This window comes from Aspergillus puulaauensis, chromosome 2 (genome assembly GCF_016861865.1).
Source record: "Aspergillus puulaauensis MK2 DNA, chromosome 2, nearly complete sequence".
Lineage (NCBI taxonomy): Eukaryota > Fungi > Ascomycota > Eurotiomycetes > Eurotiales > Aspergillaceae > Aspergillus > Aspergillus puulaauensis.
In genome coordinates, this window is record NC_054858.1 from 1,990,348 (window position 1) to 2,011,094 (window position 20,747).

The window sequence follows — 20,747 nt, forward strand, 5'->3', positions numbered from 1 at the left end:
ACTGTGCGGCTTTCGCATGTATTTTCTTGCCGCCTATTGCTCTTTTTTTTTTCCCGCTTTATGATTAAGCTGCAGCTTTATATTTTTAACTAGCTGCCTTACTTTTTCCGACGTCACTTTTATTTTGCTTAGAAAAGGTGCTGGTTTCCTTTCTACCTACTTCAACGGTACCCGCGCGCAGGCTGCGATTTCGGCATATTTTTTCCTCGCTTAGATATACTATCGCTCGCGCGAACCAGTTCCTTGGGTCGTCTAGTCGCAGATATACGGATCGCATACCATGACCCTCGAGTGTAAGTGTGTCGCTTCTTTTACCACCCGCTTTTAACCAGTATACTCACAGATGACTATTTATAGTAGATTTATAACACACCAACTTCGACGCCGGAATGATTTCAAGTTCTCATCGCCCCGCGCCACGTTCTAACTTTTACTTCGAGATTAGAGCTGGAAATTGAAGTCAAGGTCACACTATGTCGTACAGATCCGATGGCGGGCGAATACCCCGGTTGAGGGAATTCGGGCATCAAGCGCGAAACGCCTCAACGCCAACGATCGCCACCCAGTCCAGCTCTTATGGGTCGGCGAGTGCGCAGCCTTCAAGACCACAGATCCCGCGACTGATGACACAGTCAACAAAAACCAGAGCCAGGGCGGCCTCGATGTCTGAAGCAGAAGAGAACCGTCCAATCGTCGCACAATCAAATCCTATCCTCACTCCCGGCTCTCGCCCGTACATGTCCTCTCGAGCGCCTACTCATCCAACAGATCTTCAGAACACTACGTTAGACCGACACGTGCCGCGAGCCCTGCATACTGCTGCCGTGCCCCAGACCCCTATCAACAACCCACCGCCAGTCCAATCCCGTCCACGGAACGTACTGCGAAGGAAGGCGCCTACAATAGGTCAGCATAGCGCCAATAACACACTGCAGACTGAGTCGACGAGACCAAGTGGGTTGAACGTGATCATCCCAAACAGTGCCGCTCTCGATCAAACACAGCTAGGGTCTTCGCAATCTTCAAGTCAGACAGAATTGGCAAGGAAAACGCCATCGCCAATGGTTGCCCCAGACCAGCCTACTGAACCTGTCACCGAACAACAGGTCCACCATGGCCCAAAGGAGCTGGCAAGTCTTCGGACTACTGTTAACACCCAGAATCTACCACCATTCACTCCCATATTTCCCTCTGCTAGCACGCCATCTACACGATACTCTGGGTCACCTGGTATCTGGAGTAGAACGTCCGCATCCACACCCGCTTCTTTGTCGTCATGTTCACCGGGTATTACTCAACCTACGAAGGTTGGTCCTCGATTGAGGCAGCCAAGCCCCTCACATACTAGGCTTCCAGTGTTTTCACCTCCAGGGCAAAAGCCCGGCCTGCCAAGTAGCCCGGCAGCTGGGAAGACGAGATCGCCTAATTTAGCTCCTGGATATGGATCAGCTACGTCGCTTCTCACTGATAACCGCGAGGATTCTGCGGAGGTTTTTGAAACCGCGAGGTCTCCGCCTCCGGCACCCAGTCTACTGCCCAGAAAGACGTCGACAAAATCTAGTATCCCAAGGCAGGTCACGGATAATACGGAATCCCACCAACCACCGGAGAAGAGAGAGAATAGTCAGCTGCCCGAGTTAAGTGATATTCTCGGGAAACGGTCCAACCCTAAACCATCGGGCAAGATTCCCGTTAGACCAAGCAGAGAAGGCACTGAGAAATTGGACCTGGAGCCATCGCCCGTCGTCAAAACAAATATACCCCCTCGCGCAATAAAGGGTCATAGACGGCGCATTTCTGGGGGGAGTTCCACAGGTCTGGCTTCGAATCAATCGGCGGCTACATCTGTTGATTCACTCAGTTCTATGGCTTCGTCCCAAATTCGCAGTCCCTCGTCGCCTGAATTGGCACGAAAGTCACCAAAAACGTTGACGAAGGAACCACGGAAAGCTACAGCGCCAGATTCAAGCCCTGTAAAAACTCGGAAGTTTGGACTTTTCCCTCGGAAATCGAAGCCTGAGCTGGATGCTGGTCAAAACGAAGCTCGATCCGCACGGAAAGGCCCCGCTGCTGGGACGGGCCACGAAGGCTACGGAAAGTATGGACAGCGCGGCCGCAAGTCCAGTGTTAGCAGCACGACTGACACTAGGGCAAGATCGACTAGCACGGCGAAGTCTGTTTCGAGCAAAGGTAGTGGCAGAAGTCGAGCGGACACAGAACTTGACGATTTCTTCCTCGCACGTTTGGAACCAGTGTATCTTAACGGCGGTGGTATGGACGACGCTACTTTATCAAGAACACAGAGTGAGCAAAGTACAGGCGAACTGAGTACAAAGTCAGCACCCGGTCCTACTCACCGGCCGGTTCCACCTGCCGGATATCATTATGAGCCTTCGCAGGTTTCGAAGAGAGCAAGCACTTTCAAGGAATCTAACCGCAGGGATTTGTCAAGCCCGGCAACCATTTCCGCGTCTAACAGTCAGAGCAAGGTCCCAACTCTCGCCAACCCGGAGAAATCCAAGACTCGGCCGGGCGTTCATCCTACTCAGATTCCGTCGCGCAAGAAAGAGTCCGATAGCCATACTCCGCCACAGGCCCAGTCGAAAAAACCATCTAAGCGCGGACTCAATATGAAGTGGCCATTCTTCCACAGAGATGCGGCACCTGCTGTTCCTGACCCGAAGCCTGCCTCCCAGCTGCCTGCACAAGTTGCAAGTCTTGGAAATCGCCGCCCAGTTGCTCACTATGCGTTGGTTGATACTGATTCCGACCCATTGGAAGAAATATTTTATAATCTGGAAGACTCTCCGCCAACGGAAGAAACAGAAGACGACGACCATATGCCACCAGTGGAAATACCCGAAGGGTTGAGGATCAAAAAACAACACGAATCTGTTCTTCTCCCGTCCCCGCCGAAGCTACACAGTGAATATGCAGTGACAAAACCCGCTTCACCCAACGTGGGATTTTCCAAGGAAACCATGTATACCAGCCAGGAGCCAAGTCCCGAAGAGCGCCCAAGCCGGCTAGCTTCTGTAGGAAGAATCCCGCGAGTTGTATCTCGAAAAGACCGACAACACAGGCCAGCTTTGCAGTCCTTCTCGCGACCATTTAGTGTGGCCGAGGACCCTTCGTCCTTGACTGCCATAGCCCCTGACCAACCGCGCGACGAGCCCGGCCCCAGCGGGAATGCTCAAGGCCTGCCTCTTGAGGCGCATCGCAAACCAGGAAACACTGGATTTGACCTAACTTCGCCGTTTAGCGACCCCATGAAGGGGAGCGCCCTCGACTTCCTTGCGGGCCCTTACTCCAATAATGAATTCTTATCATTCTCACCTCCTCGAAAAGATTCATTATTCTCAACATCGAGCGGGTCTGAGAGTCTTGCCGCTATTACTGCTGTTGTTCCCGGACCTGAAGCCGAGCTTATGGAGGATGAAATATGGGGTGAATATGATGAATTTATTGATCATGTCCTCTCTCCGGAGACTCCAAACTTGCCGTTCCCTGGTGGACTAGAGCCTCGAGAGAAATTTGAGCTCGCGGCAAGGGCAAGTCGTGCTCTCCAGGCTGGGCTCAACAGCGGTCTCGCCGTGCCTGTGTCATCGCCCGAGCAGCCCACAGTTTCTCTGACTCCTGCATCGCCCCGAGGCAGCGTCAATTCGGTTCGCCTACGGCGTTCGAAAATTGCCAATGCCCTTCACTCGTCCCTTAGCCCGACTTCACAGCCTTCGGTGAGTGATATGATGGCACGTTTCCGCGATGACCAGGAAGAAGTACCTACCCCCTACTACAATACGGACGTGCAACTACCGGTCATCACTGTTGAACAGCCTCAGCCAAGCATAGTCAGTTCACCAAGTTTGGGCCCGTCCCCGAGTTTCGAGAATTGTCGCCAGCGGAACACCATCCTGTTTGACATTGCTGAACGTGACCGTGAAGGACCAACGGCACAGACAAATATTCGATCAGGCTCTCTAATGACCAGTCGTTGGCTGTCTTTCGGGAGAGTTCTTTTCAGTCCTGCGCATAACCATGTCAGGGAAGGGGTACAGAAGAGGATTTTGGTAGTCGATGGGCTTGGAAACGATGACTGGTCGTTCTACTGCGCCCTGACGTACCCAAATTCAGACGTATACTGCCTACACGAGGGACCTATTCATCCTGCGTCCACTCATCCAGCTGCGTGGCAACCCCCATCAAACCACCATACAATCCATCATGCCAGTCTCGAGAACCCAGTCCCATTCCCCAAGGGCTTCTTTGCCGTGACCGTTTTGCGATTTCCAGCCGCATGCTCGGAGGCAGCCCAAAACAACACCATCTCGGAATGCAAACGCGTCCTCCGTCCTGGTGGCTATCTGGAAATGAGCATCCTCGATCACGATATGGTAAACATGGGAGTCCGCACACGCAGGGCCGTACGAAAACTCAAGGAAACAATGTACCTCTCGGACCCTAGCATCAGCCTCAAACCCGCAAGTGACAACATCCAGAAACTGCTTGGTAGCCACGGATTTGACAACCTCCGCCGTTGCATGGTCCGCATTCCGGTCGCGGGGATGATCGTTCGCTCGTCCGCCTCTTCCTCGTCCACTACCTGCTCTAACCCGTCCACCCTGACAACCGCCGCTATAACATCCTCCACGGAGCTATCTGCTACATCAGGCTCCTCCGGAGGACAGCGGTCAAACACACACGAGAAATCCTCCTCCAACGATACCGTCCTCTCTCTCGGAGACCTGCTTTCTGACCCCTTCCCATCCCCATCAAATGACGAATCGATCCGGAAAATCGTCGCCCGCGTCGGCCGCTGGTGGTACACCCGCTGTTACGAAAGCCCCGTTCTCCCCAATGGAGACGTTGACCGCAGCCTCTGGGCCGACAAAAAGATCCTCCGCGAGTGCCAAAAACGAGGAACCGGATTCCGATTGTTGATCGCATATACGCAGAAGCCGAGCGAGAAGCGTCGAACCGCAAGTGTTTGACATGATTCGATATTATGATTTACTATGATGATGAAAACCAATGATTGACGACTCATTCATGCTATACTACTTGACCAGCATTATTTAATGATCTCTTTTTCTTTTTGATATTTCCCGTTTTGATGCACTTTTGCGCGATTCCCCCTTTGTCATTTTCATGTACTTCACTTCTTTCCTACCATAAGCTGGATCTTTGGGTGGACTTTTGCTTTGTTTTTATCTTATTTCCCCCCATCCTACAAGACCCAAGACTGTAGCCAGCAATGGCAAGTATCAGATACAGATGACATGACTTAGGATTAATACGGAATATAACGGGCCCAGATAACGGTCTACATTATTGAATTAAATTTCCCTGGCTTAAATACTCTAATTCTTTAAAATGGCAGTATACTCAAATCTTCGTTATCATAATTAGGTGCGGGTCCTGCATATCGCTTGCGTAGGTGGTGGTGTTGACGAAGACTTCAATATATTTATCTGTTGCGGCAGCTTCCTACGACTGCTCGTGATTGTATATATCCCACGGCCTGTAACGGACCGTGGCCGTGAACCGGTCAAGGTCTAGATGTACAAGCTAGACACTTGAATATTTCAGATGGGACATGCTCTCGGCTGAATGATTGTTCGTCAAATGGTCCAAAAGCATTGGTGTAAATTTGAGCGTACTCTCGAAGCCTGAATACTCGTGTGGGGTTCTCTATGGCCCTAAATAGCACATTATTTAATGTCTATCTTATGGAAGGGATGAGTCGAGGGAGAGAGGGGGGTGGATGATAATCCTGCTGAACGGACGTAGAGTTATACATATTAGAGAAATGACGATGTTTCTTAACGACCCCAAGTTAGTCGGGTTACTTCACTTGGCTACGGCGCTCTAGCTGGTGGTTGTAGGGGAGGATTTCATACACTGACGTAGGAATATAGAAACAGAAGCATGGTATTATTGCCTACGACGGGGTCTATGCTAAGTGAAAGGAGGTTTGTTTCAATTGTCGCTTGGACAGGAACAACATCCTGCAAGTGCAAAGGAGGAGCAAAGGGAGACTTTTGGCTGGACAGCTAGCTACACCTTTCGTATCTGAGGTAAAATAGAGGACAATGGCCTCTCCATTGTTCTCTTGCGCTCCTCGACACGGGGCATGTCTCGACAAACTATAGCGAGGAGTTCATTCACCGGTCCCTCAGTCGCGAGGAAGTCATTTTCCGGAGCGAAAAATGGCACGCAGTTGGGTGGAGGCAATACAGTACTTTTGTATAGGAATCACAGACCCCAAAGCTCTCCGCTCGAGCTCATCGGTCGATGAGACGTAGGCTGATGTGCTGTCGGCCGTTCTCTACCCCGCAAGCCATCTATAAACTTCCATGGGTATAGCAAAGCCTCTTTGTATCAAACTGAGGTAAACCCTACAGGGAAAGTATGCACCCCGCCCGCGCCTCATACGATTCTCCAACTTTTGTATTGTCCACTGAGTCTCGGCCGGGAGGCTATTCACAAGATGGTAAGTTAGCTGAACTGACCATGTTGAGTCTCGACCAGGGATGTTGTTATGACAGGTGCCTCGCCACGTCTAGGCTTGAGGCCATGGAAAACGATGCATGCTTGGGTGGAGGGGTTGATCGCGCTCGGATCTGTGTGTCGCGTCTTCCATCCGGCACTACCGATGGCTTCGAGCTCCAGCCAGCCAGAGCATTCGTTTAGCAAGAGACATTCTGGTGGCGGTGGCACTCGTGTTTTTTTAGGGGGGCATTAAGCGCCAAAGTGAATGGGGGCTTCTCGGATAATAAAGTTTAGGGGAGGCACCCAGAGTTTGGGAGGGAAGGCTAGACATAAGAGACTCGAGATATTGCACAAGGGTAGGTCAGAGGTTGAAGGTCGGAGAATTTTGATATTGCAGCGCAGCAGCAGTGCACGAGGCATTCAATTGCGAAGGCGGGGTGGCAAGTGGCAGTCCAATAGTATACCTAAGGCATATTGGTTCGATTTGCAATGCGTCGCAGGACGATGATCCGGTTGATCCTCGATGAGCATACGTTTATTATCGTCAGGGATAATTCAAAGTGATGCTTCAAACCACACTCTTACTCGTCGAAGCTGCGGCGGAGGTCTCATCGAGCTCTGAAACCTCTCTCGATGAATTTTGGGTCCGTGGGTATGTGATTACATACAAAGCGTCTTGAGCTCTTGCGTTGAAACAGCGCCGTTATCGAGCTTTGGCCTCTGAGGGCTGTGTGGCTGCAGATAAAATGTCAGTTCGCGACACTAAAATAAGCCCGTAAGCTTCGAGCCCCACCACGAAATGCGCCATCAACAGCACTGCACGGCCTGGCGTGGTCTGGACAGACATCTAGTGGCTTGTCATTGTCACCTCGCGATGTCTGGGCGATGCGAAGCCGCCCATTGGGCCATTAATTGTACGGCAGGCGCCATGGCGTACTAGGGTGCAATTGATAGATTTTAATTCTAGGGCCTCGCTCGCCCCAGGTACCGAGTCCGAAAGTCGCAATACCTCCTGGAACAGTCGCTCTGTTTCCCGCAGTTCCGTGCCCGGTGGCCAAGTAGTCAGCTGGTCAGACGGTGCTTGATTGCCCGAGAGCCTGCAGATTCTTTGCATAGAAGCCGAACTTTGTTCCAAACTAGGTGTCTTAGAGCGCCATTCTGCAAAGTATGATAGGAATACTGGCGGTCGGAGTCCCTGAGGCGGACATCTATTTGTCCCGGTTGCGGCTTATACCGTCGGCCTCAATACAAATCCATTATGGAGTCCTCTGGGCGTAGAGGGTCCTTGCTCCGACCATTGCGGGGATACGCAACTTAACCGCCCAAGGGCAGGTGGATCAAAGAGTTTTGATGGAGTCGAAAGGTTAGTGTGCTATTCCGGAGTACGTCGCTCCATGTAAAGAAGCGGAGAATTGTGTCGTCTGCTGATAAGGGACGAGAGACACCAATGCATGCAAGACTCCTAGAGCACAGTCCCCATGGGGGCGCAACGGGCCCATAATCGGGAAACGACCGAAGAAAACACCGTCAAATCTGCAATAATCCAAGCAGATCTAGCCGGGACGGGCCTTCCTAGTCAGAGATTCATCTCCGGTATGGAGCAACGCTGGTTGACGTCTGTTCACTCGATACTACCTCTGTCGAACACTGCATGACTTCCTATTCATTCGGCTTTCGACAGACAAACCCCCGAGAGCTCGTGAATAGCCTCCTGACCATGCAAAGGCAAACTGACCGCTTCTTCAAAGAAAAAGCTAAACACAGTAGTTGGATTATGATAAAGAATCTACCAGACTTTGGAGGGAGGGCTCAAAAAGGTAAACCGAATGGAGGGCTCGACCGTCGCCGCTATGTCGATCTCAGAGCACTGACGCACAAATCATCGCCGGTGAACCTTTCGGGAGCTCAATACTTTCGACAGGCGAAACAACCGGGATAAAAGTAAAAGATTAGTGCCTGGAGTATCGACGACTCACTCCTGTGTATCTTGTGCTTGTTGAGGGTGTCAGGAGATGGGCCTTGACAGCGCAGAGAATCGAGATGACAGGGATCCATGTCAGAGCGCTGCGAGGGCGCTCAGATTGAAGGGGAATGAGTTTCAAGGGGGTAGTCTGCCCCTCATCTTTCCACTCTGGACTGCGTGGTCCTCAAAAGGATTTACTGGCGATCCATGTTGATCTTTTGCACGCCATTGGGGTTGCTTATCCTCTCTGCTAGAAGACAGTGGACCTGCTTGGCCTCTGTTCTAGTCGTAAGAATCTGAGCAGCAAAATAGCGCTTTCCATATAAACAATACTGTATTCAACTGGGGCCAAGATAGCCGGGGCGCCAGTAGCTGATGCAATAACACCGGTATTAAGAGGTTAGAAAGAAGGGAGCTCGATGAGAGGCTTGCCAGGTTCCCTGTTTCTTTGGACTCGGCGACTGGCACAAGGGTGCTAATTGGCCTAAGACTTTTCCACAGACACCTCAGCCAATATCAACGATGGATGGGTCGATCAAAACACAGAGAAACCCGTAATGATAATGGCCGTTTTCCACTCAACCGTGAGGTCGGCGCTGGGCCTTATTTGGGAAACAGTTCTCTCACAGCAACAGATACTAACGGTGGGTCCATATAGCTTTGATGAACAGAATTAAATACCAATATTATTAGCAAATCGAATAGTGAGTGGCAAACCATGGCGCTGTGCTACTATCCAGAGGAAATACTACCCATCACTCAGCCGGAAATGGCCGAGCAACAGAGCCTGGAGTGAAATTGCCTGGGTGGACAAGCGCCAGGGTCCTTGGTTGCCATTATTCAATATTGTGACAATGTACTCTGTAATCTTGTAAGAGAGCTCGAGCCATGCCCTCAGTGATTTTCGATGCCCATCCGTCCTCCGAATTCCGGAAGGGAATGGTGCAATTGAATTGAAGAGCACTCGTATCATACTTGCATGCACCGGTTTTATTGTCATATGTTTCGACTACGTCCAGAGTATGTCCAATTCTTCCACAGGGAACAGGGAGGAAGGTGCTCGACTCATGTTACACAACATATCCAAGCGAACGAGGGCCAGAATAGACGGTGCAGACAGCACTGGGGTTGAGGGTGTAGGGCAACCGTCTCGATCTAGGTAGGAAGAGAGTGAACAACGCCATTGCTGCCCTTACAGATTAATGAGGAAGGAATCAGACGTGACTACACTCCATGTTCACGGTCGGCAGGTATTGGTAAACCTTCCCCAAGTCGGAGGTTCCTGTGATCCTCTGCAGCGAATCACCGATGCGCCGGAACCGGTCTGCAGCCATATAGATTGTCCGGTCAGAAGCCAAGAGGGGATGCACAACTTCTTCGCCGTCAATCAATTGTGATAATTGGTTAGCAGCGGTGTAATTCCCTAATCCTATCATTGTTGATGGTCTGTGCAGACATCATGGATATGTGGTGATGAGTGAAAGGGAGTTCCCGGACGGGAGCGCAGAACTGAACTGGACTCCGGAGTCGTGGAATGAAGCCCGAATGTGTCAGTAGGCCATGACGTCACACATTGCAGTTTCCAAGGAAGGTCGCCCCTTATATCAATATCCTCTTTCCAGCTCACCAGCGTTCCTGATCTCATATCGGAGCAAGATCGACGACGATATATATGCCGACCGGGCAATTGAATTTCATAACGTGAAACTGTGGTACAGAAGGAATAGATAAAGTTCTTGCACCCGCGGAAACTTCATCCAACCGAGTCCTGTTGTTTAGATTTTGGTACAATCGTGACCTGGGGTAAATTCAATTCATAAAAATCAATGCCGCCCTTTACATGCCCCCCATAGCGCCGAAGACGTGGTCGTCCACATGCCTCGCTGTCTGCGACTAAGAAATAGTAGCACAGTGGGGGAAATGCTGATCAGTATGGAGTGGTGGCCCACCGACTCCAGAAACCCCATTCCTGCCTCAGAGCCGTGTATGCATCAAAAGGAGCGGAGTATACTAGGGCCGCTCATAGTAGCGGTTGTGAATGGGGTCCAACACTCTTTTTCGAGTTAACGACGGTTCTCGACCCTCGAGCCTTCAGTCTCGACGGCTGTGCATTGACTATCAGTTGGTGCAGGAAGCTGAGGCAGGAACCTGGGGTTTTCATTTCGAGCTTTGCTACGTCCGGACCGGCAATATCCATCTCTCTCAGGGTATCAAAATGGGCCTGTCATTCTGACTTGAAGGTGTTTTATATATCTCTAACAGTCATCGCAACTGAGGACCCAAAAGATGACATGAGAAGAAGATAAATAAATAAATAACCAAAAGCAAGATGTGTTCGCCTCACCACCCCCGTGGGCAGCGTGTGGTTGGATGGGGAGGCGCTAAGGAAGAAGGCCTGGATGCCTCTAGTCTGTTGTTGAGGAGGGGTGCTAGTGGGCCAGGGGTGGAGAACAAACGACTGTCCACGGTTATCTCAACACTGACCCTCCTGTCATGATGACTGCTCAAGAATCCTCGAGTGTCCAGACCCCAGGGACTCGGTCGGTTCGGGGGGAGAAGGAAAGAAGGGGGAGGGGACGCGAGGAGAGGAGACAGATACCGGATCTTTTCCATGGATCAGATTATCTCCTATCAATCAGAACTTTTCTGGTGTGTGATCCATGTTTCGCGGGGTTGCATTATTCGAGGGCCTTGCGAACTGTTATCAGCAAAGCCGATTGCAAGATGATGCTATTCCCAGTTATTTTTCCTGAAGGGAGCGGCGGAAATGTAAAAAAGCAAAAAAGCAGTCTAACGACGACGTGAGACAAAAAAAAACTTGGAACAAGAAACCGGAGGAATGCGCACCTGCCTTGATTCCTGGCCACTGTGGGTTTAGACTCCGGGGTTCTAGGCCGGACACAGTTAGTGTTCTTCAGTCTTTCCAGACATGCATTGCGAGTGGACCAGCCAGAAAACTCCGGAGACGCAGCTTGAAGATCACCGAGTTTCGTGTGGTGGCTCGCGTCAGTCGTCTTAGATTCCCAACAGGCCGCCCATGTGCGGGTTGAGGAAACGCAGACAGGCAGAGTCGTTGCAACTTGAAAAGTTTATCTTAGCATGTTTTTTTTTTTCTTTTTCTCTTTGGTAAGTGGAGAAGCCTCTCTGGGGTTCACCGCCGAAGATCTCAGGTTGCTAGGACCAGGAGTCAGCTTGCCAATCGTGAGGCCGGCGAATGGCGAATGCTCCGAGGAGATTCGTCTCGGACAAGGAAAGTCAAAAAGGAGTATATCAAAGTTTTCGTCTCAGGCCAACGTGCAGCTTGTGCAGTGAAATCGTGCGATCGGGAGGCGAAATCATACAAGGGTGGGACAGCGATACCAGCTCTGATCCACTGGGTCGCAGCGCTGGGGGCTTGAATGGCTTCATGGGGGATCGTCCCACAGTCCCAGACCGTTCGATCGCCTATTTTAAGTTGGCTAGTATAAATACCAGTTGCCGTAAATTACTGGTGGTGACAAGCTCTCGTCATCAGAGTAATCATAGCACAATCGTTGTGATCTCTGAGACTCCTACCAGCTTTCCTGCCTGGCCCGGGTGCGGCGGCAAGAGACGGGACCAAAAGGAAGTCTTAGTCGACTGCCTGGCAAAGACTCAGCGAGACCACGGTAAGATCAAAGAAAGCCGCAAAGTTAGTTAGCGCCCTCTGAACCATGAATTGAAAATTTGCTGCCATGAGGCCAATGCGACCATGGAGCATGGCAGCGATGGTGTGGGATATTTGCCCCTCCCGAGCTTGGAGGGTGAAATTTTCCCAATTATTTCTTGCCTCCGGTCAGATCCTCTCCGGGTCCGCCTTATCAATATCAGTTGCAGTTGTAGTGCAGCGCCAGTGCGTGCATGCAGCTCTGGCCGGGCGGGTCCAGCAGGAGGTGACTGGCAGGTTTAGTCCTGATACTGCCCCATTCATCCAGAAAATGACGATTATTCCATTATTCAATTCCTTGTAGACTGAGACTGATCCTACCCTTAATCCTCTCTATTAATATTACCTCTGGCCTTCTCGCCCTCCTCGAACTATATATCCTTCACCACGGCGAAACGCCCTTCTTCTTTCCCCCTCTCCACTCCATGAGCTAGAATCCTTCTCTATCCCCTCTTCCTTGATTTTTGGGTCCTTATCAATCCCGTCATCGCTCACCCCCTTACTTTAATATTCTTTGTCGCTTCCTTGCTCTTCGCTTCGTTCCTTGTCTCTTCCGCTGCTTCCCGCCTCAGCCTTCGCCATCCTGGGCTTTGATGTCGCATATACAAGGTATGGACCATCTGATTGCAGCGTTGTTACCTGCGCTTTGCCGGTAGAACGGTTGCACCGGTTACTTTCCCCTCTTCCTGAGCTTCACTTCCTCCTGCCTTTTCCTGCCTGCATGGTGTGACGGGCGCTGTATTGTGGCACCCCGGTTTATCCAACTGCCTGCCTATCCTGGTCTATCCAGAGTCAAGAGGCCCTGTCGTCCGTTGCGCCTTCCTGTCTCGTTCGCTTCTACCCACCAAATCTCGCCGCTCCATTGAGGTCTTGCCGTGAACTACCTACTGGAGAGCTTCACAGCCCCATCATACCACACTATCTTTGGATGCTGCTTCACGTCTTTTTGTCTGAACCCTGCTTGTACATTTGTGAGCTTTTTGTGAATCTGCCGCCCACCCGTTCGTCGTGCCGTGCAACCTTTTTTCTTTATATAATACTCCTGCTGACTCCAAAGGATAAGGGCTCGTTTAAAGACATACCGTCTCGCCCCTATTGATTTCTTAATCATCCCCTACTTTCCCTCGACATACCAACGAAAAGTGATCCTCCTCTCCTCGCTGCTTATTTCGTCATTCTGTTCGCCCACTTCTTGTGTTCTCTGCAAAAGGCCGACCGGATGCCATACACTGCGCCGTTGAAGACGTCGCCTTCTACACAGCACATTGAACACTCCGATCTGAGCACTCCTCCGTCTCCAAGCTCACCCACCGTGGCCAACCCTCATGCAGGCAACCTAAACCTGCCCCCGTCATACTCCTCTGCCTCTTATGTCCGTCGACACCGACGATCCCCATCCAACAGCAAGACGTTCATATTTCCAGCGCCGGACAATGGCCATGAGCACAACCGGAATGCCGACACTTATGCCAGTGTTCGGCAATCGCCTTCACCTGTGAATGAAGGCCCGATCCCCCCCGGAGCCCTGCTTTCGCCTCCGGAATCGACACAGAACTCGAGCGATGAGGAGTCAACTACTCGGTCGAGGGATGTGCTTCAACTGGAAGAATTGGAGGCTGCTGTTAGGTCAATCGAACAAAGGCGGGCCTCATCTCCTGATAGACAGCTGGACATACCTTCAACAGCAAGTGGGGAGGGCGGTGCCGCTGCTGCGGGGAAGCCTGTGCGTTCTTGTATGGCGAGGGATAATCGCATGGTCGCCCATTCTCGGTCGTTTGTCGAAAACGCAGTCACTCGAAAGCAGGAGGAAGCTCTGACAAGCTCCCCGGAGGACAGTGATCGGGATGAGCCCGAACCAAAATCTCCGATGGTGCGCAAAAAGTCCGGTGAGCTTGTAAGGCCAGCGTTACGTCCACCCTCGGCTCGTCGGCGGCCGTCTAGCATGCCTGGGACTCCTACGTACGCGAAGGCGGTTCATTTTGATGCCCAGTTGGAACATATCCGCCATTTCCTGCAGCTTGACAAGCCCCAGGCCGTCAGTGCTGGCTCGTCACCCGTGGAGGACATGGATGGTGAAACGGAGTACCCATTTCATATCAAATCATCGGAGCCTGCGGCTTTTGAATGGGGGCTTCGGCTGTCGAACTTTCCTCATAAATTGTCTCCAGAGACGAACCAACGTGTTCGCCTAGAACGACTGTTCCTGTCAACCGACAAGCACTCTTTGGTTGGTTTGGTGGTAGTTGCTAACCTTGCTTTCGAAAAGCATGTTGCTGCCCGTTTCACATTTGATGGTTGGAGAACTACCTCGGAGGTAACCGCCGAGTATAGCCATGATGCTCGACAGAAGCAGTTGCATGATGGATACGACCGGTTCATGTTTAACATCAGACTGGACGAGCAGACAAATCTGGATAAGAAAACAATGTTCGTCTGTATCAGATATAATGTGAACGGCCAGGAATACTGGGATAACAACGGCGTAAGGGACTATCAAGTCAATTTCACAAAGATCCCGAAGGCGAAGTCAAAAACAGAGGAGATACCTCGCCCGCGTCCTCGTATTAACTTACCTCGAAGTCGAAGCTTTACCGGGTCTGGCAGTCGACCCCATTCAATGCCCTCGTCTCTGAAAGACTTTTCTGACATGCATCGCTACATATCATTCGGCCCTCCACTGAACGATCGAAAGGGAAAGCCTGAAGACGACGACGATGTGCCTCGTGATCCTGAGGCGCCAGTTCCCTTACGCCGCGATAAACAGCATCACCAGGTTTTCGGCAATCGCTATGATTTTGAATCATCCCTGTCTGCTGTCATGCGCACAAAACCAGAACTTGATCGCACTATGTTGACTGCCCGGGCAAAATCAGAAACTCCTGTGCCGCAGTCTGATTCACGGGCTCCATCAGCTCGTGCGCCTCGACTTTCTCAACCGAGCCCCGAAAAGCCTTCTTCGATGACATCAGACAAGCCGAACCGTGAATCTTCGGTGTATAGGGAACTTGTGGATCGATACTGTTTCTTCGGTTCTCCCCAAAAGCCGAATCTCCCACTCAAAGCGAATGATTCAGGGGCAAGCCAAACCGCCAGTTCATCGCCACCGTCGTCACCGCCAAAGAACTATACGATGAAGGAAAGCTCTGCCGATGCGTCTCGGAGCTTACCAACATCTCCCCCGTCGACATATTCATACAAGTACTTTGACCCTATGCAAGAAAGTCTCTTGAATGAAACTAAAACACCTGCCCTGATAAGCGGATAATCTATGATTTCCGCCACCATACAACCTTGCGTCATCGTCGTCTTATTTGCCGTGCATCGCCGTTCCATCGCCCACCATTGAAACAGCAATATTATTCGCGCACATTCTTTGTGCTTTAAATCTGCTCCAACCAAGTTGTTGCCTTTTTTCTTCCTTGGTCAGCTGCATCCATATTTTCTGGTATTATCACTGAAACATCCCTGATAAAGCTACTCCACGGATTTGAGTTTTGCCTTTTCTTTTTTCGCATCGGAGTTTTCCATTTCTGCTCAGCATTTGGCTAGATCCTCTGCGATGCACCATAAACCGCGGGATCATAGGTCTTCTGCCCATTGTATTCTCTACCTAATTTCATAACTTACGAGATGGCTTGCAGCATCTGAGACGTCCACGCCATGTCTAGCTGAAGCCAACGCAACTGCGCCGGACGATTCATTTTTCCATGATTACGATGTTATGTGCGTTGTTTTGTTCAATTTTTTTTTTTTCTTTTTTTTTTTTTCGCTCGCTTTGATTCTGCTGTGAATGAATTTGGCTAGCCAGATCTTTCCGCGGCAAGCATTATCTGAGGAGGCTCATTTCAAGTCCCAAAAGCCTGTCCTTTTCATGTTACTTTAGTCTGCTGATTTGAATTATATGCATGGCGTCGAAGGGGGTCACATTGTCTTTTGCCTTTTTCTTTTCACCTCTCTTCTTCTGTGGGGGCATGCGCAGTTCTTCAATTGTATTTACAACTCATTTCACGGAGTTTTGGGATCATATCGGGTGCGGTGGATGCCAGCGCACATAACGACTGAAGCTACTAGGCCGAGCAGGCCTGAATCAACTCTTTTGACTGATAATATCATCTCCACTGTAGATTATCTAGTATGTTCTATGCAGTACATGGTCGTGGAGTATGAATAGTGGTGGGGTTGATGTTCTGGAACATCACGTGACCGTCCCGCAGACTCCGCCCGCCCGCGTTCCAAACAGCCGCGCCCGCACCACATCAGAAATCCGCCCAAAACACCGCCAGGAAAGCAGTCGTTCATAACTCCCATTTTCTCGACCCCCACCCGCCAATCAACGCTTGACGTTGCTTTTGGACTCCTTGCGACCGACCCTCCTGCTATTAGTCATTCGCTCAAAGGAAAACGCGCTCCAAATCACCTGTCGCCTTCCGCCCACATATTTAAACCCCTTTCTCCCGTTCCTTTTATCGATTCTTTTTCTTTTCCCCTCCTTTCCCGTTACAACAGCTTCATCTCGACTTTTCTCCGCCACCACTCCATCAAAAAACCCTATCTTCCATCGATTTTTATCTTCCTATCAAGTTTATTCATCTCATTAACATCTTTCCATAATGTCTGGACGTAAGTAATACTGTGTTTTCCTTGCATGTGTCCCTTATTATTGCTGGCTTGTTCCTGCTGGCTGGTCGACGCGGGTCGTGATGCACTCAAAACACGTGACGTCAACCCTGCCTCAGGCCAATAACGCCTCACCAACCCTACCTCACCTCCAGCACACCACACTGTTGCTACGATCATCTTATATATTTCTTGAGCTTCTACTAACACATAGCCTTTAGGTGGCAAGGGTGGTAAGGGTCTCGGAAAGGGCGGCGCCAAGCGTCACCGTAAGATCTTGCGTGACAACATCCAGGGTATCACCAAGCCCGCTATTCGACGTCTCGCGCGCCGTGGCGGTGTCAAGCGTATCTCCGCCATGATCTACGAAGAGACCCGCGGTGTCCTCAAGTCCTTCCTCGAGTCCGTTATTCGTGACGCCGTCACCTACACCGAGCACGCCAAGCGCAAGACCGTCACCTCTCTCGACGTCGTCTACGCCCTCAAGCGCCAGGGCCGTACTCTGTACGGTTTCGGTGGCTAGATCAAGTAATCAAATCCACATTTTCTTCTCTTTACTCTACGTTCGACCTCGCGCGTAAATTTTGTGTTATCTTCGGCTATGGGAATTGATTGGGTTTGGAAAGGGTGTTATTCTTTGGTCGGTCGGGATTGATTCGGAACGGTATTACAGGCTTCTTTTTTGATGAATGTTTACGGAGAAAGTACTCTTTTATCTGGTTGGCTTGTGCCTACGCCAAGGTTATGGATTAGACGGGTTGACTAGCAATCGATATTTTTCTCCTTCCCCGTTGCACAAACCAAGTATCGTAGAATTCAGTGGCTAACCCGCCTTCCTAGCCTAGCAACCCCAGGGACGAAGATAGTCCCTTCCTCATCTGGCCGGGCGTGGTGATATCGCCCTAGGTTCCGAATCGCGTCGAGAGGAAGGAGCGACCTTCCACCTAGGATTCAGGGCGGGTAGGCGCGCAATCTAGCTTCCAACCTAGAACGATCATCCCAGTCTAGTTTAGATGAAGATGGAGTGGGTTCGTTGGGATTTTCGTGCCATGGCCTTTAACTGGGTCCAAAAGTAAAACGCTCCCAGCCCATGGAGAAACGACGGGCCCAAAGATACCCAAGCACCTCCATTTCCTGGAGATCGTTTGGGTGTTTTGTGACCCCCAGCTTAAGCTCATCCGGATTGCCTTCCAGGCGCTTACAGGGCAGGCTTAAATACTGTGCTGCCCTGGTGGTATAATGGATGGATATTCCACAGGCGCCTCCTTTTGCTCCCCAGTCAATCGTTATTTTGTTGGCTCCAGCTTCTGGGGTTTTCTATTTTACTTAGAGATATTTCAATTATTTTTACGGGCTGACTTTTCACGAACGTTCGTTAATTGGTCAACATGGCATCCAGGATTCGTCGTACCCATGATGACTATACCGTGGCCTGGATATGTGTGAGCTAGGGAAGCCATTTACGCTTCCAAAGCTTGACCTGGCAAATGCCGTCAGGCACTTGATGGCAAAATGAAAGCACTGGGTCCCGAACATGTACTCACAACTATTGCGTTCTCCAACTTGACTCATATCTATTATATCAAGGGAAAGTTGGACGAAGCAGAAGAGCTACATCAGCGCTCGCTGGCCGCCACAGAGAAGGCATAAGGGCTAGACCACTTCTCGGCCATGCATAGATTCTATAGTCTAGCATGGATCTACCACAGACAAGAAACACGGGGCTGCACAGGAGATGTTTGAGCGAGCATTAAACGGCTATACTAAGACGCCTGGACCATAATCACTTATATTCTTTGGTTTTTGTTGTCTCTACAACTTTTCAATGTAATGAACATATGCCGGCCGTGGCCAGCGGATGCCATGACAAAGTGCCACAGACACAGACAGACACAGACCAATCCCATCTAGACTAGCTGCCAAGTATATAAAACATAAGAAGCATTCGTTAAATGCTAGTTGGAAATTACGGAGCACTTCCTTCAACAATGTCAAAATTTGTTTGCCTGTTCGTTTGTTTGCAGGACAAGAGCATAGCCACACTGGGAACCATGGTAGAAGGTTCGGCAAGCAAACACCGCACCAGGAACGCCCACGCGGACCTGGAAGCCGACAAGGCTGAATCAAGCAGCTCATCCTGTAAATTGTTTCCAATGCACCCCTGAAGTTCCGCAGGAAGAAGCCCCTGTGGCTGCAAGTACAACAGAATGGAAGACGGCGAATTTGCCTGAAGTGATCGGCCTGGGCCTGCTCAGAGGGGCAAACGGTGCAACAGCCACAGTCAGCCTTACCACCACGAGGCTGAGCACACTAGCCTCCAGCTATGATTGGTCGTCCCGTGGAGCAGAGCCACATTGGGGAAAACCGTTCGTCATTATTGTGGGACCGATCTGGGCGATGTCATCAGCTCTTCGTAAACCATCTCGCATAAATAAACTTAGTTCACCCCTCCTCCATCTTTCTTTCGCATATCTATCAACTCTCTTTCATTGCAATAATGTCGTACCATAATTATCCACCACAATGTTAGTTTTCCTCACATAACTATAGCGGTCCATTGCAACTAACGTTCTTGTGCTGTTAGCCCAATATCCACCCCCTCAACAGGGTTATTACCCACCCGGGCCGGGGGGCCAGTATAACGCGCCTCCTCCTCCTCACAATCAGCAGGCTTACCCGGCTCCCGGGCCATATCCTCCTCAAGGTGGACCTCCACCTGGACCTCCACCTTCTGGACCTCCTCATGGATATGGTGCACCATACCCACCAAATGGCCCTGGATATCCTCAGGGGCCTGGGGGGTATCCTGGACAACCACCCGCTCCCCCGCAGCAGTACGGATACCCGGGTGGCTATCAACCACAAACACACTCGCCCCAGCCTCCACAACACCCCCAGAGTTTCCCACCCGGGCCAGGACCCCAACTAGGATACGGCGGTCCTCCTCCCTCTGCCCCTCCTTCCGCAGGGTATGTCCCCGGACAAACTGCCAATGGGGACTTCCGCCGTGAAGCCGACGCGCTTCGCAAAGCCATGAAGGGCTTTGGAACAGACGAGAAAGCGCTCATCCAGGTCCTCAGCAAACTCGACCCGCTCCAAGTCGCCTCCGTCCGCGCAACCTATTCCTCCCACATCCGCCGTGATCTCTATGCGGACGTCAAATCCGAAACCAGCAGCTACCTCCGCCAGGGTCTACTCGCGATTATCGACGGTCCGCTCCACCATGACGCCGCATCCGCCCGCGACGCAGTCCAGGGCATGGGTACAAAGGAATGGCTCCTAAACGACGTCCTCCTCGGCCGCTCAAACGCCGACCTCAACGCCATCAAATCTACCTACAACCAAATTTACCACCGCTCTATCGAACGCGACGTCGACGAAGACCTCTCCTTCAAAACAAAGACCCTATTCAGCCACGTCCTGCGCGCCGCACGCAACAGCGAAACACAGCAGGTGAACTACCCCGCCCTCCAGTCCGAAGCACAGCACATCCACAGTGCCACGGCCTCGCGCATGGTCAACAACGCCGACGAAGTCTCCGCGATTTTCGCCCGCAGTTCGAACAACGAACTCAAAGCCCTCAGCCACGCGTTCCAGCAACGTTACCATACCTCGCTTGAAGGGCATATCGAGAAGGAGTTCTCCGGTCACATGAAGGATGCACTGCTACATATACTCCGGACCGCGTTGGACCCTGCGATGCGTGACGCGGTTCTCCTTGAAGAGTGCATGAAAGGCATGGGGACGAAGGATGAGAGACTGGTTGTTCGTGCTGTCCGTGTTCACTGGGACCGCCAGCATCTTGCGAATGTTAAGGCCGCGTATAAGCACAAGTACAAGCAGGATCTCCTGCAGCGGGTGAAGGGTGAGACGAGTGGTGATTACCAGAGAATGTTGATTGGTTTGTTGGAGTAATCCTTCTCTCTCTCTCTCTCTCTCTCTCTCTCTCTCTGTTTATCTCTGCGTTCTTTTTAATGTTTGATAGGTTTTCTT

At 51.1% G+C, this 20,747-nt stretch overlaps 4 protein-coding genes across 4 annotated transcripts; all 4 read left to right on the forward strand.

Moving 5' to 3' along the window:
* Positions 1-473: 473 nt before the first annotated feature.
* On the forward strand, positions 474-4,988 carry APUU_20827S (uncharacterized protein; the record flags this gene model as incomplete). The annotated part of the gene is made up of 1 exon (XM_041699512.1): positions 474-4,988. The coding sequence occupies one exon, from the start codon at positions 474-476 to the stop codon at positions 4,986-4,988; it is 4,515 nt and encodes a 1,504-aa protein (XP_041552589.1).
* An 8,368-nt stretch (positions 4,989-13,356) lies between these two features.
* Positions 13,357-15,402, forward strand: APUU_20828S (protein phosphatase regulator GAC1; the record flags this gene model as incomplete). The annotated part of the gene is made up of 1 exon (XM_041699513.1): positions 13,357-15,402. One exon carries the CDS (start codon positions 13,357-13,359, stop codon positions 15,400-15,402), a length of 2,046 nt encoding a protein of 681 aa, XP_041552590.1.
* A 1,345-nt stretch (positions 15,403-16,747) lies between these two features.
* Positions 16,748-17,277, forward strand: HHF1_2 (histone H4; the record flags this gene model as incomplete). The annotated part of the gene is made up of 2 exons (XM_041699514.1): positions 16,748-16,757; positions 16,976-17,277. The coding sequence occupies 2 exons, from the start codon at positions 16,748-16,750 to the stop codon at positions 17,275-17,277; spliced, it is 312 nt and encodes a 103-aa protein (XP_041552591.1).
* A 1,974-nt stretch (positions 17,278-19,251) lies between these two features.
* Positions 19,252-20,669, forward strand: APUU_20830S (annexin; the record flags this gene model as incomplete). The annotated part of the gene is made up of 2 exons (XM_041699515.1): positions 19,252-19,279; positions 19,339-20,669. 2 exons carry the CDS (start codon positions 19,252-19,254, stop codon positions 20,667-20,669), a joined length of 1,359 nt encoding a protein of 452 aa, XP_041552592.1.
* Between the last annotated feature and the right edge of the window lie 78 nt (positions 20,670-20,747).